The 18,601-nt window shown below is 45.2% G+C and overlaps 1 protein-coding gene across 1 annotated transcript in view; it reads right to left on the bottom strand.

Annotated features, from left to right (window-relative positions):
- The window catches only part of LOC309550888 (uncharacterized protein), a 118,174-nt gene that overhangs the window by 96,790 nt on the left and 2,783 nt on the right, over positions 1 to 18,601 (bottom strand). The window contains exons 3-4 of the mRNA XM_082251270.1: positions 11,907 to 12,005; positions 2,952 to 3,050 (exon numbers count right to left, since the gene is read on the bottom strand). Of these exons, the coding sequence (XP_082107396.1) occupies positions 2,952 to 3,050; positions 11,907 to 12,005 (198 nt within the window). The remainder of the gene's footprint in view (positions 1 to 2,951; positions 3,051 to 11,906; positions 12,006 to 18,601) is intronic.

An 18,601-nucleotide genomic window follows, 5' to 3' on the forward strand; every position in this document is an offset into this window, starting at 1 on the left:
GAAAGATTTAACAATCTGATCCCTAGGCGTCCCAGCCAATAGTTGGGATTGAATCTGTGAAAGCCATAACCTACCTGTGTGATGGCTACACGGGTAGATGCTAAAGCTGGTTTCAGACTCATAACTGAGGCCTCCCAAGCCCTGCGTAACATGATGTCAGTCCTTTTGTCCATTGGGTCCTTAAGTGAACCCCTGTTCTCAAATGCCAGATCTGTACTCTTTGAAATTTTTGAAAGAGGGGCATCTAGTTTTGGAATTTTATTCCATGGTTGTTCTTTGCTGTCATCAAAGGGAAACCTCCTTTTTAAGTTATTGGAAAAAAAATGGTTTCCTTTCAGGATTTTCTCATTCCAGCTTGATTATATCTAGCAAGGAGCTGTGTACAGGGAAAACTCTAGCCTTTTTCTTATGTGTTGCATACATAAGATCATGCTTAGATAATTGCACCTTCTCCTCTTCAATTTCCAGTGTAACATACACTGCCTTAAGCAATTCATCCACATCTTCAAGTGATAATTTGTATCTGGAACTCCCACTGGATTCCCTCTCCCTGGGTTCCTCCCCTGATCCAGACTCCTCAAATGAGGAATAAGGGGACTCAGATTCTTCCCTTGTGTCGTCACCATACACTCTCTGTGTTGGTTTAGACACAGATGTAGGGGCCTGAGATTGTACAGGGGCCTGTACTGGAGTCTGTAATCTATCCATGAGGGTCCTAAAAGAGCTAAAGGTTGAAGTTAGCTCATCCCTGACCAAAGTCAACATCCTCTGGGTGGATACAGTAGAGTCATCCTTAACCAGATTATCAAAACATGTGCGGCACACCGTTTTGCTCCATGTGGAACTTAGCTTAGTCCCGCAAACTGCACATTTCTTTTTGGGGGGGGGGGGGGGGGGGCTGCAACTGGACCTTGTCCTGAGCCTTGGTCTATAACAAAAAACATGATTATCAATTGAGTTATGACCCCCAAAATTTTACCTCCCACACACCGTGTATAGGGTAGAGAAATAGTGCCCCCTTCACCAACCCCTATTTAACTAAAGGGAAGGGAAAGGAAAAGACCCCCAAACAGGTATCTGCAGAGAGGGAAGACTCCCATCGCTTACCTGGGAGGTGTCGGTGCCAGAGCCTACTTCTACCGCCTGAGCAGATACTCCCGTGGAACCCATCCTGCTCTGTCTGGTAGTCCGCAGCCTCTGCTGGGTCTTCACCTCACACCAGCCGCCCAGAGTCTCCTGTTCGCGCCATGGAAATTGGAACCGCTGTTTCCGGTGCCCGTGGATGTGCGTCACTTCCTAGGGCAAGGGTGGAACGCAGGAGTTCCGCCCTCTCCGTTCGTATCGCCGGATTCAAATCTGCAGGCCGCTCTCCCTTCTCTGAATCGGCGGCGTCATGGGGACACAGCTCCCCGCTGTGCCAAGGACGCCGCCAGGAATGGAAGAGGACTCCCCCTGCGATCCTTGACGACATCCACGGTCCTGTCTTCCCCAGACCACTGAGATACAGGAGACAAAGCGGTCACCCCTATGCCAGTAAGTAGGGGTACCGCACTTGGGCAGGAGAAGATGCATCTTTTTCCTAGTCTTCAAGGACAGTCCATGAGATCAGGAGTAGTTGCAGGAACAGGTTACCCCCTGTCCGGAGGAAACACTAATACTGAAGGTGAGGACCAGAGGGCCGCCTTTTTATCTGATTGGTTTTAATGTGTTTCCTGTCCTCGTAGGAGGAGCCCTAGGTCTCATGGGCTGTCCTGGAAGACGACTTGAGAAAGGAGCCTTAATGTCTAAACCGCTGGCAACAAAAGTGAGTGCACCCCTAAGTGAAAATGTCCAAATTGGGTCCAATCAGCCCTTGTCCCTCCGTGGCGTCACATGACTCGTTAGTGTTACAAAGTTGTCTCTCAACTGATGTCATGAAAACGGCATCAATGTGTGGGAGCTGCAGAGAAAGGACCAGCTGCAGCAGAAGATAGTGTGCCTGGGGCCAGTCACCTGTCTAGCGCCCTATCCTAGTGGACTGTACTTGGCGGAGGGGATTGGGGGAGAGTATCTACTTGTGGGAGGTTTGTACAGGAAATCTCCTTGCCATTCTCAATAGTCACTACCAGGATCTGACCGGTCTCATGTTCACAGATGACAGCAGCCATTTTGTGTCTGGTGCAAAGGATAGCCTGTTCCTGGTGTGGAACCTTTTCACTGTATTGCAGGCTCAAGGATCTGAGGGCCTGAACCCAGACATATGTGGACCCAACACACACTGCCTATCACAGATGTGCAGTGTGGTTCTGGAGGCCCTCAAGCTCAGGCAGTAACTTCCTCTTTGGACCAGACTGTTAAGACTCATACATTTGTGGAGCGGATAGGTCCAGGGGAATCACAGCTAGAGTGCACCACTCCATGCTCTTCTGACATCGGATCTTCTGCTCAACAGTTACAAGCTCATACCTCCCTAAAATCTGGTAAGAATCCATCTTTACCACCGGGTGTCATCATTTCACCTTATTGCCACTGTGAAAAGTTACAAGTCACTATTTGATTGTTTTGCGGTAAGAGGCCACCCAAGCACAGCAATATTTGAATGTTTTGTTTGAAGCACCATCTGTCTTTGTCATGTTATCACTTCATCACGGATTTGCCTATCACATATGCTTTTGAAGTTGAAGCAGACAGCTATTATTTGAGAGACTTTAACCATTTGTGTTTTTGTATATTGTTTTCAGTACACTGGTTACATGTTTCATTTTGCACATATTTTTTTTAAGGGCTCTACCAGACTTGCTGCAGCTTCTAATGCATATCGTTAGAAGCTCACAGTGTGCAGTGCAATCGGAGTAATTTCATTACAGGAGAGGAGCCTGTAAGACTGAAGGGAAGGCTGGAGGTCAGCTTTGAAGGCCCCTCTACACATACAACGGAGACCAATCAGGAGGCTCCGTTGCGGAAAGTCTCACCTGGGTGTCTGTTGGTCTTCCCTCCTCTCCTCCGGCATGAATCCAGGTTGGGCCGGGGCTCTTGTTTCACTCCTGTGTCCGATTCTCTCTGAGAACACGCTGTGGAAGGAAAGGAAAGAACACAGTGACCTTCATTCTGACACATCTCCGCTACTCCAACCTTCTATGGTAAAGCTGAACTCCGGGCAGATATCAAACACACAAATGAATGCAGCTTTGTAATCATTTTTCACATTAATCATTGTTTTTTGATTAACCACTTAAGGACCAAACCTATTTCTGACACTTGTTGTTTACAAGTAAAAATCAGTATTTTTTGCTAGAAAATTTACTTAGAACCCCCAAACATTATAAATCTTTTTTAGCAGAGACCCAAGAGCAGTGATGGGGAACCTTGGAACCCCAGATGTTTTGGAAATACATTTCCCATGATGCTCCCCTACGCTGCAGAGTACATGAGCATCTTGGGAAATTAAGTTCCAAAACATCTGGGGGGCCAAAGTTTGCCATCACTGCCCTAGAGAATAAAATGGAGATCGTTGCAATACTTTATGTGACACCGTATTTGCGCAGCGGTCTTACAAATGCAATTTTTTGGGGGAAAAAATACACATTTTTTAATTAAAAATTAAGAACACAGTAAAAGTTAGCCCAATTTTTTTCTAGAATGTGCAAGATAATGTTAAGCTGAGTAAATAGATACCGAACATGTCATGCTTACAAATTGCGCACGCTTGTGTAATGGCGACAAACTATGGTGCTTGAAAATCTCCATAGGCAACGCTTTAAAAAAATTTACAGGTTACCAGTTTAGAGTCACAGAGGAGGTGGTCTAGTGCTAGAATTATTGCTCTCACTCTAACAATCACTTCGATACCTCACATGTGTGGTTTGAACACTGTTTACATATGTGGGCGCGACTTGCGCATGCGTTCCCTTCTGCGCGTAAGCTCAGAGGGACAGGGCGCTTTCAATTATTTTTTTTCCTTATTTATTTTACTTTTTATTTTTACACTGTCCCTTTAAAAAAAAATTATTTTGATCACTTTTATTCCTATTAAAAAGGAATGTAAACATCCCTTGTAATCCAAATAAGCATGACCGGTGTGATCTGGGGGGTCAAAAAGACCTCAGATCTCACATTTATACTTAAAAGCAATGAAAAAAAAAAAGTATTTTTTTTTTTTTTTTATTTAATAAATATTTGGATCTTTAAGGCCGTTAGTAGGAAGTGACGTCTGACGTTGCTCCAGTCCTCCAAGGGCATAGAGTCGTGCCATCTTGTCCTCACTCAACTTCCTACTGAGCACCAGAGAGGATTGAATGGTTTTCCCCGCTACTGAACGCTCCGGTAAGTGGGGAATATGACCGGGAAGCGGCGGGGGGAGGGGGCACCTCTCCCGCCGCCCATAAAAGTGATTCCGCGGCGAATCTACCATTGGGACCACTTTTACGTGAAAGGGGACTGCTCGCCGTGTAGGAAAATACCGGGGTTATGGCAGCTATCTGCTGCCATAACTCCGGCAATTAATGTCAAATTAGCGCCGTAAATACACGGTGGGTGGTCCGGAAGCGGTTAAGCACAAGAGTGGTGTAAGCACCTGAATTTGACAGAGTATCAGCCTCTTGCAAGCTCTGTCCAGCAGAGCTCAGAATAGGAAAAAGAGTAGCAGCACAAGGAACCAATCAGTGCACATGTGCTAACAAGGGACATGCTGATAGGAGGAACAGAGTGACAAAGATGTGCTCCTTACTGTCCAATCACAGGCTGGGGGAGGGACACAATACCTGTATGTTTTACTAAAGTGCAACAGAGAAAAATCAGGTCACCTCCCGTGCCAGACAGAGCTGTGCTGTGGTGAAGAGCTGTGCAAATCTCAGGACTGGTCAGGCAGCAAAACAAATCCTCTGGCATGTAAAACTGTTCCATTATTATCCGTGTATTTAAAGGTTTGGATTAAACCTTAAAAATGCCGCACGCACAATGACCCAGTGACCCCCTATGCTAGGTTCACACTACTGTAAGTCAGGAACATGCGCAAAATCGTGCACTTTCCTGACACGCAGAGAAGCGAGCTGCCATTTAACACCCCCAAACATCTACAAATGCACTGTTTTCATCCACGGGCCGCAGCACCGTTCGTTTCGATGCGACACATTTTTGCAAAGGAGTTTGGGACTTTTTCTGCATTTCTCGTGCGTAGGGCAGCCTACTGAAAAGAATAGGCTGTCCTAAATGTGCGGGAATGTGTTTGAGCTTAGTTGCGCCCTTTGATGTGAACCAAGCCTTAACCACTTCTGGACTGGAAAGGATTTGCCCCCTTAATGACCAGGCCATTTTCTGCAATTCGGCACTGTGTCACTTTAATTGACAATTGCGCGGTCGTGCGATGCTGTACCCAAATAAAATTGATTTCCTTTATTTCCCAACATATAGAGCTTTTGGTGGCATTTGATCACCTCTGCGGTTTTTATTTTTTGCGCTATAAACAAAAAAAAGAGCGACAATTCTGAAAAAAAAAAGAGAATTTTTCACTTTCTGCTATATAACATTCCCCCAAAAAATTAAAAAAATCTAATTCTTTCATCATTTTAGGCCAATATGTATTCTGCTACATATTTTTGTTAAAAAAAAACTCAATAAGCGTATATATAGATTGGTTTGCTCAAAAGTTACAATGTCCACAAACTAGGGGGAAGACTGATGTCATTTTTATTTATTTTTTTTACTAGTAATTTGGCGATCTGCAATTTCCAGCAGGACTGCGACATTGCGGCGGACAGATCGGACCCCTGACATTTTTGACACTTTTAGGGGAGACCAGTGACATTACTACAGTAATCAGTGCGAAAAATATGCACTGTTACTGTAATAATGACACGGCCAGGAAGGGGTTAACACCAGGGGCCATCAAAGGGTTAAATGTATGCCTAGGGGGCGTTTTCTAACTGTATGGGGGAGGGACTTCTGAAATTAACACAGAGACCTGAGATCCTAAATAGGAGGATCACAGGTGCTCTGTGATCATTTCAGAGAGAACAACGGTCAGCTGTGTTTACAACAGCAGTCCGTCGTTCTCTCAGCAGGGGGGCAATCGCGGGTGCCCCGTGGATCGGCATCTTTGCTGCCTAGTGGGGGTGGGCGGGCGCATGCCTCCGGTGGTGCACGCTCGCCCCCAGGAGTGTTTCCGCGAACCACCGTACAGGTATGGCGGTTCACGCAGTCGAGCCAGCCTGCCGTATTAGATCTGCGGCGGGCAGTCGGCAAGTGGTTAAGGATAAGTTCCCCTTTTTAAAAAAAATAATAAATGCACATAATATCCCACCTCGCTGACGTAACAAGGCCAGCACAGGGGCCAGGACCTTGGTAAAAACTCTGGGAGCGGAGGCGAGACCAAAGAGTTACACCACAAATTGAAAGTGCTCCTCGGCCACCACAAAACAAAGGAAACGATTATGTCCCTCGAATATGGGAACGCGAACATACGCATCTTTGATATTGATGGAGGCCAGAAAATCCCCCTGATTCAAAGATGCCACCAGTGACCGAATGGACTCCATTCGAAACTTTTGCACCCGCACAAAGCTGTTCAGAGCCTTGAGATCCAGGATTGGACGCACCTTGCCCCCTTTTGTGGGCACTGTGAACAGGTTTGAATAAAAATCTTGAGACCGTTCCTGCGGAGGAACCAACACAATCACTCCTTGAGCCAGGAGATCCTGCACAGCTTCCCGGAGATCTTTCAAATGATCCGGAGACAGGTGAAGATTTGACTGAAAAAACCTGTCCACCGGCCGGGACCAAAATTCGATCTTGTACCCGGAACTAATCAGTTTGCGAACCTATTTGTCTTGAATGAATGAAGTTCCAGGGTTCCTGAAAGAAACGCAGACATCCCCCCACCCCAGAAGCAGCCCATTCATGCTGAAGAGGACTTCTCCGCAGAACCGGACTGACTGGTCTTGGGCTTGCCCCAGTGCTTCTTAGTCCCTCCAGAAGCTTACATTTTTTCTTGCACCCCGGAGGCACGAAAAAAACATCTGAGCGGTAAAAGAAGGTCCCCACTTAGCACGGGGTGTTTTACCTTTGGAGGATTGAGTTAGAAGAGTACTCTTCCCGCCAGTCAGACCCTTGGTCAACTCATCCAGTGATTCGCCAAACAAACGCTCTCCCAGAAAAGGGAGATCTGTCAGGGCTTTTTTGGAAGCCTGGTCAGCCGACCAGCTCTTCAGCCAAACCATGCGCCGGAGGGCAATCCCCACAGCCGAAACTCTGGCCACCAGGGGAGCCCCATCCAGGGACGCATCATCACGCAGGAACACCAGGTCCTGAGCCATCTGGTCCATAAGTTCCATCAGCTCCGGGGGAACTATGTCAGGGTCCAAGTTCCCTTTCAGAACCTTAATCCATTCTGTAACCGTTTGCGATACTAAAACAGATACAAAAACCGGTTGTAGAAGAGAACCCGCCAACACATGAAGATGGCGGGAAAGGGATTCCACCCGCCTGTCCACCGGATCCATAAAAACTGGGGAATCTTCCACAGGCACAATAGTAGATTTGTTCAACCTGGAGACAGGGTGGTCCACCTTAGGTGGCACAGTCCAACGGTTGGAAACCGTCTCAACAAACGGATACAGGCGTTTAAAGAGCTTAGGCACTACTAGCACGTGGTTGATGCACCGCCATTGATCATTACCAATATCATGAAAAGTCTTGGGACAAGGGAAAACCTTGTCCGACTTTTGGTTGTTGCGGGAGCCAAAAGACACCCGCGTCCCTGCCGGTGTGGGCTCATCTGCCAATTTTAAAGTTTCCCTTACTGAAGCAAACACCACCAGAGCGCATTCCCATGCTGCAGCTGAAGAAGACGGTCCTCTTCACCATCTGATTGCGAGGACAGCGACCCCTCAGGTAGGGGGGCGTCCGTGGCGACCATATCAGCCTCTGAATCAGAGGACCCCACCAATGGTGGAGAAGGAAGAGGCAGTTTCTGGCTAGTAACCTTTTTCATTACAAAATCAACTTTTGTCACCAGGCTTTCCAAAGCTGCTGAAATCTGCGATCTGGACGGTCCGGGTGTCGCACTGAGCGGGTCTGAGGGTGAATTTGCAGCCTGGGACTCCATAATCAATGTAACAGAAAACTGGAGTACTGTCATTTTAGGAAGCGCCGATCGCGGTTTCCACCACCGATCGCAGTGGCCTGCGGACTCCCCCTTAAATATACACTGACAGCAGAGTGTGCAGGGATATGCCCACAAAGACCCCAGTACTGTACCAACTCCAGAGAAAAACCTCCTGAATTGGACGGTGGAAGAAGAATCACAGGAAGTGACCTCGGCCTGGATGTGAAAGGTCACGCTGCCTGTTTAAATCCATAGGACTACACAAAAATGGATGCCAAAGCAATTAAATAGGAAGCACAGGGAAAATGGCTGCCCCATACAAGTCAATGGGAAAAAAATTATACATTGCCCACAATTAAGATGGTGGCGCCCATGGCGTGCCATGCGGCCAGGGACCCCCAAAATGAAGGCCTCAAGGATCTACAACCAGACCCAGCAAGAATCAAGGTAAAATTTCCACCCCCCTCATGACGACAGGCACCCCAGTTACATAGCCCCCTGTGGGGGCGGGAGAGGGAGACAGGGCACAGGGCCGGGTACCCGACAGGCCAGGGGGATCTTCTAGGAAGTCCATGTCCTATTATCCCCAGGAGAGGGCCCACATCCCCCCAAAGGGCAAGGGGGGGGGTCACATTTACTCACCATACCATGGACCGGGTGGGCTCTGCTCCAAGAAGACCACCTCCTACTCGAAGTGGGTGTACTGCAAACCGAGGGGTACGCTGGTCGCTTCCTGGCGAGACATCCACTCGCAGACTCGTCCCCATCTGGAAAAGGGGCACCATCGTGGTGAGGCTTAGTGCGGGACTATAACCTGCTCACGCTCGTAGGCCAGGCTGGGGAAACCTTAAGGACCTAGATTATCCAGTGCGAAACCCCAGTCGGCATTGCTTGCAGATCACCAGAAGGATCCCCTGAACACTAGCTAGCAAAGTGAGTAAAGAGAAATAAAACAAAATATTCAGAAAAGAATAGAAAACTGAGAAAACTGAGACTGAAGTCCCAGCAGGAAAACTAGGTCCTACTCCTTCTCTAGGCAGAAACAAAACTGGTTCGCTGGAGCAGAGAGTGTGTGGGTTATGCCTGTGGGGACGGCCCCGTGGTCGTGGAGATTTCGTTTTTTCCTGCCTAGAACTAATCCTGCAGGGGGCAGCATAACCCAATGGCTAATGAAGATGAGGCTGCGTCTGTCAATGGACGATAGAAAAATGTGCATTTACCTTTTGTTTTTTTAGGAGCCCAGAAAGCATTGCACCCATGATCCGCAGATCGTTGACGCATGCAGGTCTCCTGCAGACTGTCAGTGTAATCTGTCTGCCTGCACATACAGGGGCGAGTGCATTTCCAAGGATCCTTTCACACGGGTGTTCCACCCGGCTGACCCTGTTTTGCTCAGAAAGATCGACCTGCTGATCCCCGCTAAGTAGGCAGATGAAAGGTCCGTTCTCTACTCACTGTGCTGAGACGGACCTGTCAGAGCCCCGCTCTCCTCTATGGGAGATCAGATGAAGGCGGACGGCCTGTACGTTTTCAACCGATTCAATCCTCCAGACGGATGGAAAAATGGGATTTTTGACTTAACGTAGAATCCTTTTCTCTGATGTTCATTGACGTACACAGTTCCTTATCTTCTTGACCATTGGGTTATACTGCCCCCTACAGGAGTAGGACACTAGGCAGGAAAAACCTTGAATACGGCTATGGGGCAGTCCCAGGGGGGATACTACCACTCTCAGCTATAGGCGCTTTTGTTACAAGCAGTGTCAGAAGAAAGCCAACAGAGGGGTGGATGCTGTGTCCGTCAAACATAAGAGAAATGTATTTTAATGTAAATCAAAAATCCCGGAACAAACAATGAAAAAGACACCGCACTGGCTCTGTATGCATAACATGTAGAAACAAAAGATGTCTGGACGGCCGCACTCCAAAGCAATTCACGTTTATTGAAGTGGATAAAATTCATACAACATGCAGAGGTACAGGAACAAAAACAGCTGACATGTTTCGCACTTGTGTCAGTGCTTAGACAGTTCCTGTGTGCCTGCACCGGAACTGACGAGCAGGGCCGGTGCAGGGCATTCTGGCATAAAGAGGACACGGAAGAGGACACCTGGTTTCAGCTGCCGACACCTGAGATGGCAGAGCTGGACAAGAAATTTTCAAGGTAAGTATTTCTTCTAAAAGGTAAGTGTGACCTGGGACAGTTCAGAGGCTATCTATTATGGAATGCACTAGCCCTGACTGTCCCGGGGGTATTTTCTTCTAAAAAAACTTTTCCGAGGCCAGAACTCCGCTTTAACCACTTTAAGACCGGAAGATTCTGCTGCTCAATGACCAGGCCACTTTTTTCAACTTGGCACTGCATGACTTTAACTGACAATTGCACGGTCATGCAATGCAGTACCCAAACTAAATTTACGTCTTTTTTTTCCCACAAACAGAGCTTTCTTTTGGTGGTATTTGATCACCTCTGCGCTTTTTATTTTTTGCGATATTAATAAAAAAAAGAGTGAAAATTTTGCGAAAAATTTACATTTTCTACTTTGACTGTTAAAAAATATCCAATATATTCAATTTTTGTCATATATTTAGGCCAAAATGTATTTTTTTTTTTTTTTACCAAAAATATGTAGCAGAAAACAAATTGGCCTAAAATGTTAAAAAATTTAGATTTTAAATTTTTTTTTTTTTTTGGCAATGTATATCAGAATGTGAAAAATATTGTTTTTGTTTTTTTCAAAATGGTCGCTCTTTTTTTCAAAAAATAAAAAAAAAATCGCACAGGTGATCAAATACCACCAAAAGAAAGCTCTATTTGTGGGGGAAAAAAAGACGTAAATTTAGTTTGGGTACAACATCGCACGTCTGCGCAATTGTCCGTTAAGTAACGCAGTGCCGAATCGCAAAATATGCCCTGGTCAGGAAGGAGAATTTTTTTGTCAAAGACATGTAGCTAAAAAAGTGTATTTTGTTTGGTTTGCGCAAAAGTTATCACGTTTACTAACTACGAGAAAGATTTGTCATTTTTATTGTTTTCTTTTTTTTTTACTAGTAATGGCGGCGATCTGCGATTATTTGCAGGACTGTGACATTGCAGGGGGACAGTTTGGACTCCTGACACTGGCAGGGAAGGGGTTAACACTGTTGGTGATCCAGGGGTTAAATGTATGCCTCATGCTTACTGACGTGTGTGGGGGGAGGGGGTTCTGTGACACAGACAGAGATCGCAGGTTCAGCTATGCTGAATCCTGTGATCTCTCCCTGTCTGTCACAGAGAAGATCCATCTGCTTTGTTTACATAAGCGGGCGGATCTTCTCACACTTTCCCCGCCACCTGGGGAAGAGAGGCGGTGATTGCCGCCTCTCCACCTCCGACCCGCCTCCCGCTGGGTCTAAACACAGCGGGAGCGCGCTGCCGACACCACTAGGAGTCCAACAACGTAGGTCTACGTCGCTGGACATAGTAGAGCCGCAGTGCAGGACAGTGAGCGGTCTTAAAGTGGCTAAAAACACCACAAAGTCTAACAAACTCCAAGCACTGATTATGCAAGAATGGACTGCCATCAGTCAGGGTCTGGCCCAGAAGTTAATTGCCAGCATGCCAGGGAGAATTGCAGAGGTCTTGAAAATGAAGGGTCAACACTGCAAATATTGACACTTATGAACAGTAACATCTGAAAAAAAAGATCTAAAAACTCTGAAGCAGCAGACTTTGTGAAAATTTATATTTGTGTCATTCTCAAAACTTGGCCACGGCTGTACTAATGGTGTATTTGTGAAACAAGAACCACTTCTGATACAGTCTCAGTGGCAGATCTCCTCTCACCTGAATTGGTGACCGTCCTGTCCGCGTCAGAGATGTCAATGTACAGATCCTTCACCTTCTTTATCCGGAACAAGACCTCAGGGTTCAGAATCTCAAAGCCTAAGAGATGAGGAGACAGATCGTTAGATGGGGATACAAAAAAAAAAAAAAAAAAAGAGATGGACAGAGGGAGAAAGAAGAAAAGAAAGATGAGAGAAATATAGAGTGATGTAAAGAGAGAGAGGGAGAGAGAAAGCAGAAAAGGAGAAATTAAAAAGGAAGAATATATAGAGATTGAGAATAAAAAAAAAAAGTGTGAGAGAGGGAGAGAGAGAAAGATATCTAAAAGAAATAAGAAAGTGAGAGAGTAAGAGCTAATAAGAGAGAGAGAGCTAAAGAGAGTGAGAGAGAGAGCTCAAGAGATAGCTAAAGAGAGAGAACTAGAGAGAGAGAAAGAATTAATTAGGAAAAGGAGAGAGAGAGAGAGAGAACTAAAAGAGAGAAAGAAAGAGAGAGAACTAGAGAGAGAGAGAAAAACGAAAGAGAGAGAACGAGAGAATGTCCACCTGCAAAAAGAGCGTAAAAGAAAGGGTTGAGAGAGAACAAAAAGAAAGAAAATAATGAGAGAGAGAGAGAGAGAACTAAAAGAAGAAAAGAAAAGAAAGGAAAAGATAGAGAAAAAAAGAAAGAGGGTGAGATTAAAAGAAAGGGATGAAAGAGAGAGAGAGAGAAATATAGAGTGATGTAAAGAGAGAGAAGGAGAGAGAAAGCAGAAAAGGAGAAAATAAAGAAAGAATATATAGAGATTGAGAATAAAAAAAAAAAAAAAAAAAAAGTGTGAGAGAGGGAGAGAGAGAAAGATATCTAAAAGAAATAAGAAAGTGAGAGAGTAAGAACGAGAGAGAGAGAGCGCTAAAGAGAGAGAGCTATAGAGAGAAAGCGCTAGAGAGAGAGAGAGAGAGAGAGAACTAGAGAGAGAGAACTAAATAGGAGAGAGAGAACTAAAAGAGAGAAAGAGAGAGAGAGAACTAAAGAGAGAGAGAGAGAACGAGAGAGAGAGAGAACGAGAGAGAGAGAGAACGAGAGAGAGAGAGAACTAAAGAGAGAGAGAGAATGAGAGAGAGAGAGAGAGAGAGAGAGAGAACGAGAGAGAGAGAGAACTAAAGAGAGAGAGAGAGAGAGAGAGAAAAACAAAAGAGAGAGAGAAAAACAAAAGAGAGAGAACGAGAGAATGTCCACCTGCAAAAAGAGCGTAAAAGAAAGGGTTGAGAGATAACAAAAAGAAAGAAAATAATGAGAGAGAGAGAGAGAACTAAAAGAAGAAAAGGAAAAGGTAGAGAAAAAAAGAAAGAGGGCGAGAGTAAAAGAAAGGGATGAAAGAGAGAGAGAGAGAGATGGAGGGCGAGAGAGATGGAGGGCGAGAGAGGACGAGAGAGAGAGAGAGAGAGAGAGAGAGAGAGAGACAGCACTAAAGATGTGCTCCTGAAAACTTTATCTTTTTATACCTTGCAATGGGCAAAATTGCAAAGACAAACCTAGAAAATCTGAAACTACATGCAAAACAGAGATGAACAAGAAGAAATAATTGAATGGAATTTAACGGAAAACAAGAGAATAAAGACAAAAGTGCAAAAAACTCCAAGACCATCCAGTAGACGAGTATCCAGCATCAGAGAGCATCAAAGGCTGAGGATTCAAGCAAACAAGGACACAAGGTAGGGCTACTACTAGAACACAAACAACAAACAAATATAAAGAAATTATACATATATTTTTAAGCACATTTCTGTACTTAAAATGGAACAGAACAAAGAACATACCCCGAACACAGACTCCACAAGCCAAAGTCAGCGGGGGGTCTGATGTTTTGGAGATTGTTTATTCAGAGGAAGGAAAGAGCAAACATACAAAGAAAGCCATAAAAAAGGAACAACTTAAGCAAAATCCAGAGACTCTGCTGACTTTTCCAATAGTGAACATGGCAGAAAGATAACGAATTTGATATTCCATACTGAGTACACTGAAGCCTGGCATACAGCTTTCTGTACATTTTACAAGAATATTACAAAAGGAGGCATCTGCATGGGCCGGCAGATCAAGGTCAGGGATGATGAGGATGAGTGTGTGGTACTCACCCTGAACATATATCACAATGGCACCATCATGGCACAGATGAAAGATTAGAAGAGTTTAAACAGGTCTTCCCACAAATTAAAGATCAGGCCAAGGTCTATATGGATCTAAAATTTCCAGTCAAAAATCACGAGGAACAGATACCTTGTCCAGAGACATGCCTGATGTCCCTGTGCTCAGAGATTGCTTATCTCAACTCCAGAGAGACTTTATAGAATTCAAAGAACAGCTTCAAAGACAGTCAAGTGCCAAAAATGTAAATGACCAGCTGAGAGAAGAGCTGAAAACACTGAAATCTAGGGATGCACCGAAATGAAAATTCTGGGCCGAAACCGAAAATGCAGGATGCTCTTGGCCGAAAACTGAAACCGAAAATGACTTTTTCCCCCCAAAAAATTTAAAATGGATGGAAAAGGGGCATACACCAAAAACAGGCAGCGACGTACACCTGTCGCTGCCACCCTGTCACGGTATATGTACTGTGATGGGTTGGCAAGAGGTTAATTTAATTACCAATGGTATTTGTATTATGCAGCATGAGGGGGTTAATGTATTGTCACTGCTGGTCACTCATCTATTAGTGACCGACCAGTGGCAGTTAATTAACCCCTTTGTGCTGCATTAGTGCAACCAGTATCAGTGCAACCAGTGTTAATTATCACTGATACTGGTTGCACTAATGCAGCACAAAGGGGTTAATTAACTGCCACTGGTCGGTCACTAATAGATGAGTGACCAGCAGTGACTATACATTAACCCCTCATGCTTCATAATGCAAATACCATAGGTAAGCTGCCTCAGCTCTCCCCCATCCCCCCCCCCCCCCCACTGCCTCAGCACCCCCCTCGGCAGTACACCCTCCCCCCCTCTGGCTCAGCGTCCCTCCTCGGGTGTCCTTCATTCAAAAGAAGCACCTCTGGCCGGCGGCCCGCCTCCCGGTGATGTCACTACTACGATCTGTGTATGAATGAAGTGTCACACCGGGCGGGAGGGCGGGGCGAGCGGCCGCTAATAGATATAACTATGTGATCCTTCCCTGTCAGCGGGACTGTGTGTGAATGAGAACTGACCTGACACCGGGCGGGGGGCCGCTAATTACTATGTGAGCCTTCACTTCCCTGTCAGCAGAGATATATGCCTGACAGGGAAGTGACATAGTTACAGCTATTAGCGGCCGCTTCCCCCGCCCGGTGTCAGGTCAGTTCTCATTCACACACAGTCCCGCTGACAGGGAAGGACCACATAGTTATATCTATTAGCGGCCGCTCGCCCCGCCCTCCCACCTGGCATGTCCCTTCATTCATACACAGATCGTAGTAGTAGGGACATCATTGAGAGGCGGGCGGCCGGCCAGAGGCGGCTCTTTTAAAACCTGCCCTGCGCTGCGCCCTCCTTCTTCCTCAAGGCGGCCATATTAATTTCGGCAATGTTAACCCATTATCGGCCGAAATGGGATAGGCTCATTTTCGGCCGATAATTTTGGTGGCCGAAATTTCGGTGCATCCCTACTGAAATCTGAACACAAATCTATCCTAGAGGAAATTCGATCTACAATTCAACAGCTACAACAAGAAAACACTCAACTGAGGGAAGAGATAATGACACTTAAATCACAAATGATGATCAACAACCAGGAAAGAGAATCAAAGGCTATGGTCTGTACAGACAAAGTACCCATCAGCAAACAACAGACTAGTGGAACTCATCAACTCCCAAAAATTAACATTACAAAGCCCAACAATAGCCAAGATAACTCTAATAATCCGGAAACCACAAACAATCCATCATCAAAGCACAAGAACCGGCAACAAACTCCTGAAATAGTCTTAATAATAGACTCAAATGGGAAATACCTTAACACCAAACGGCTCTTCCCAGGAACAAGAGTCTCCAAAATTCACTGTTCAACAATTGAACAGGCAACAGGAGTCATCAACGACCCATATTTCACCAACCCCAAACATATCATCATACACACCGGAACAAACAACATCCAAGATCAGCAGGAAGTTATTGCGGACAATTTATTACAACTAACAGAGACTGCACAACAAAAATTTCCACAGTCCAAAGTAATTCTGTCCTCCCTTCTTCCAAGGAGGGATATATCAAATGACACAACCCAGCAAATCAAAACAGAGCTGGCATACAAAACCAGGTCAAAACCTTCCATTCACCTGGCACAGCACCCTTTCATAATGCCCCAACACCTCTATGACAACAAACATCTGAACAAACAAGGGGTCAGTCTCCTGGCGAGAGAATTCAAAGACATTGTTCTTGGGAGATCTCAATACCCTGAACCTGGCACAAAACATTCTCAGACAGACAATTACAAGACCCCAAGCCCCACCACTAACCCAATACAACAAACTAAAGGGAAAAACAGGGCCACAAAGATGGCAAGAATGGAGGAAACCACCCGCCCCACAACCGACACCAAGACAACTAAAAAGCAGAGAAATGGAGGAGGAGATAAGATCCCTCCTCCTCAGCACATTATGCGATATACTGATGTAACTGAGCTCAAAAAGCACAAAAGACAGAGACAACCAACCAAAATCCAGTTTGCCCCTGGAAATTTACCCATTGCAAGGTATACAACTACAAAATGTCATCTTTAGTAATTAGTAGCTGGAACATTCAGGGTCTGAATGCTTCGGCCTTCGGATCCAAAGTATACGATCCAGACTTCATACAAAGACTATGTGAGACAGACATGCAAATCCTCCTGGAAACATGGACTCGGGCACAGGACAAACCAACAGTACCTATTGGCTATAGGGAATTCTCTATTCCCGCACAAAAGGATAAAAACATCAAACAGGGTCGCTGCTCAGGAGGAATACTAATCTGGTATAAGGAGGAGCTACATGACAACATTAATGCAATCAAAAAAGGAGAGAGCCACATCTGGATCAGAATAAGTAGCTCCATCCTTGCCTCTCAGTCTAATATCTACCTGTGTGCAGCATTCATTGCTCCACCAGAGTCCCCATATTTCAGACCAGATATTTATGGTGAGGTAATCCACTTCCAATCCCTGGGCCAAGTGCTCATCTTTGGAGACCTCAATGTTAGAACAGGAAGGGAAAAGGACTATACAAGTTCTGATGGCAACACGTACATACTGGGCCCTGCAAATTACGGTCACGTGTTGATACAGATACAAAGAAACAGCTATGACAGTACAATCAACAAAAATGGAAGAAAATTGCTGAATCTGTGCAGCAGTCTCTGGCTCTATATCCTCAATGGCCGTACCAAGGGAGACTCTCTGGGAAGATACACGTTAAACTCCCATGTAGGCAGCAGTGTGGTAGACTATGCCAATGTGAGGCCCTTTCTTCCCCACATACATCTGCGGAGTACCCATACGGCGTACAGTACAAGTGGACCCAGGCAGGCGATAGGACAGCGTACAGGGTAGAGGGGATCGGTCGGAGAGTCCTTCCACCATCCGGAGGCATCTGAGGCGATACTATACCCAAGGCTTATCACCCCTGCAGGGGTAATTGTTTCTGGTGGGTGCGGCATAGGGGGCATGGGGAGCACCGAGTGATCACCACAGCCAGCACCTTAAGAAATTACCGGATCACCTGCACTGAAGTCACTTTATTGGGAAAGCTGTTTTTTCTTTTTGGGACAGTCATTTGCTTACCCTGTGGACCATATAGTGTGGATTTTTACCGGAAATTGTGTTTATTATATTTTACTAATTTTTGATCCTATGGACTAAATATTGGTTCTCATACTGCCATATATATTTATTGGTATATTTATTTCTACACCCACTTCAGGTCTGTGTGGGTGTCCCTGCTGCTGTTTCTTTATATACATTTGTGATTTTTAATTTTTAATATTTCCAAGATTTTGAGGATTTGTGGCACCCCATTGGTTTTGGTACACCCATTGGTTTTTACATTTTATTTTTTATTTCCTATACTGTATTTCATGATCATTGCCCTTTATATTGATTTAATTTTAACACATTTATACACGGATTCACCTATATTATTTATTTACTGAGGCTTTACCATTGATTGACTTTTATTGTAGGAGTTGCGTACACACATTCACTTGCACTCTAGCACCTTGTTTCACATTTGATCATATTTTTTATCGTACACCTTTTGGATTAGTGAGCATTATACACTTTATCATATCCATTTATATGGTATATATTGGATTATTTTTGCACTCTAGCACTTTGTCACACCAGGGCGCTGACTATTTATTTGCACCTAGCACCTTTTACCCCAACCTATTTGGAAGCTACAGGCAGCGCCATTTCCTCCCATTATCTGTTCATTTGCACTATTAATCTTAGGATTATAGTTTTGAGGTAGGCTGCAGCCAGCTATACTAACCACTGAGGATATCCTAAGCGCGGATTCTATATAGTTTTTTAACAGCTACACTTACCTCGGCCTAGAAATCAACCAATCAGGAAGTTTCAAGCCAGCCAGAGAGGCACTAAAAGACAAGGCACGCAGAGCCTTCTATGCCATCAGAAGACAAATGTCTCACCTAAAACCCCCAGTGAGAGTCTGGCTTAGAATCTTTGATAGCGTTATCACCCC

This window comes from Pelophylax lessonae, assembly GCF_965119305.1.
Source record: "Pelophylax lessonae genome assembly, chromosome: 3".
Lineage (NCBI taxonomy): Eukaryota > Metazoa > Chordata > Amphibia > Anura > Ranidae > Pelophylax > Pelophylax lessonae.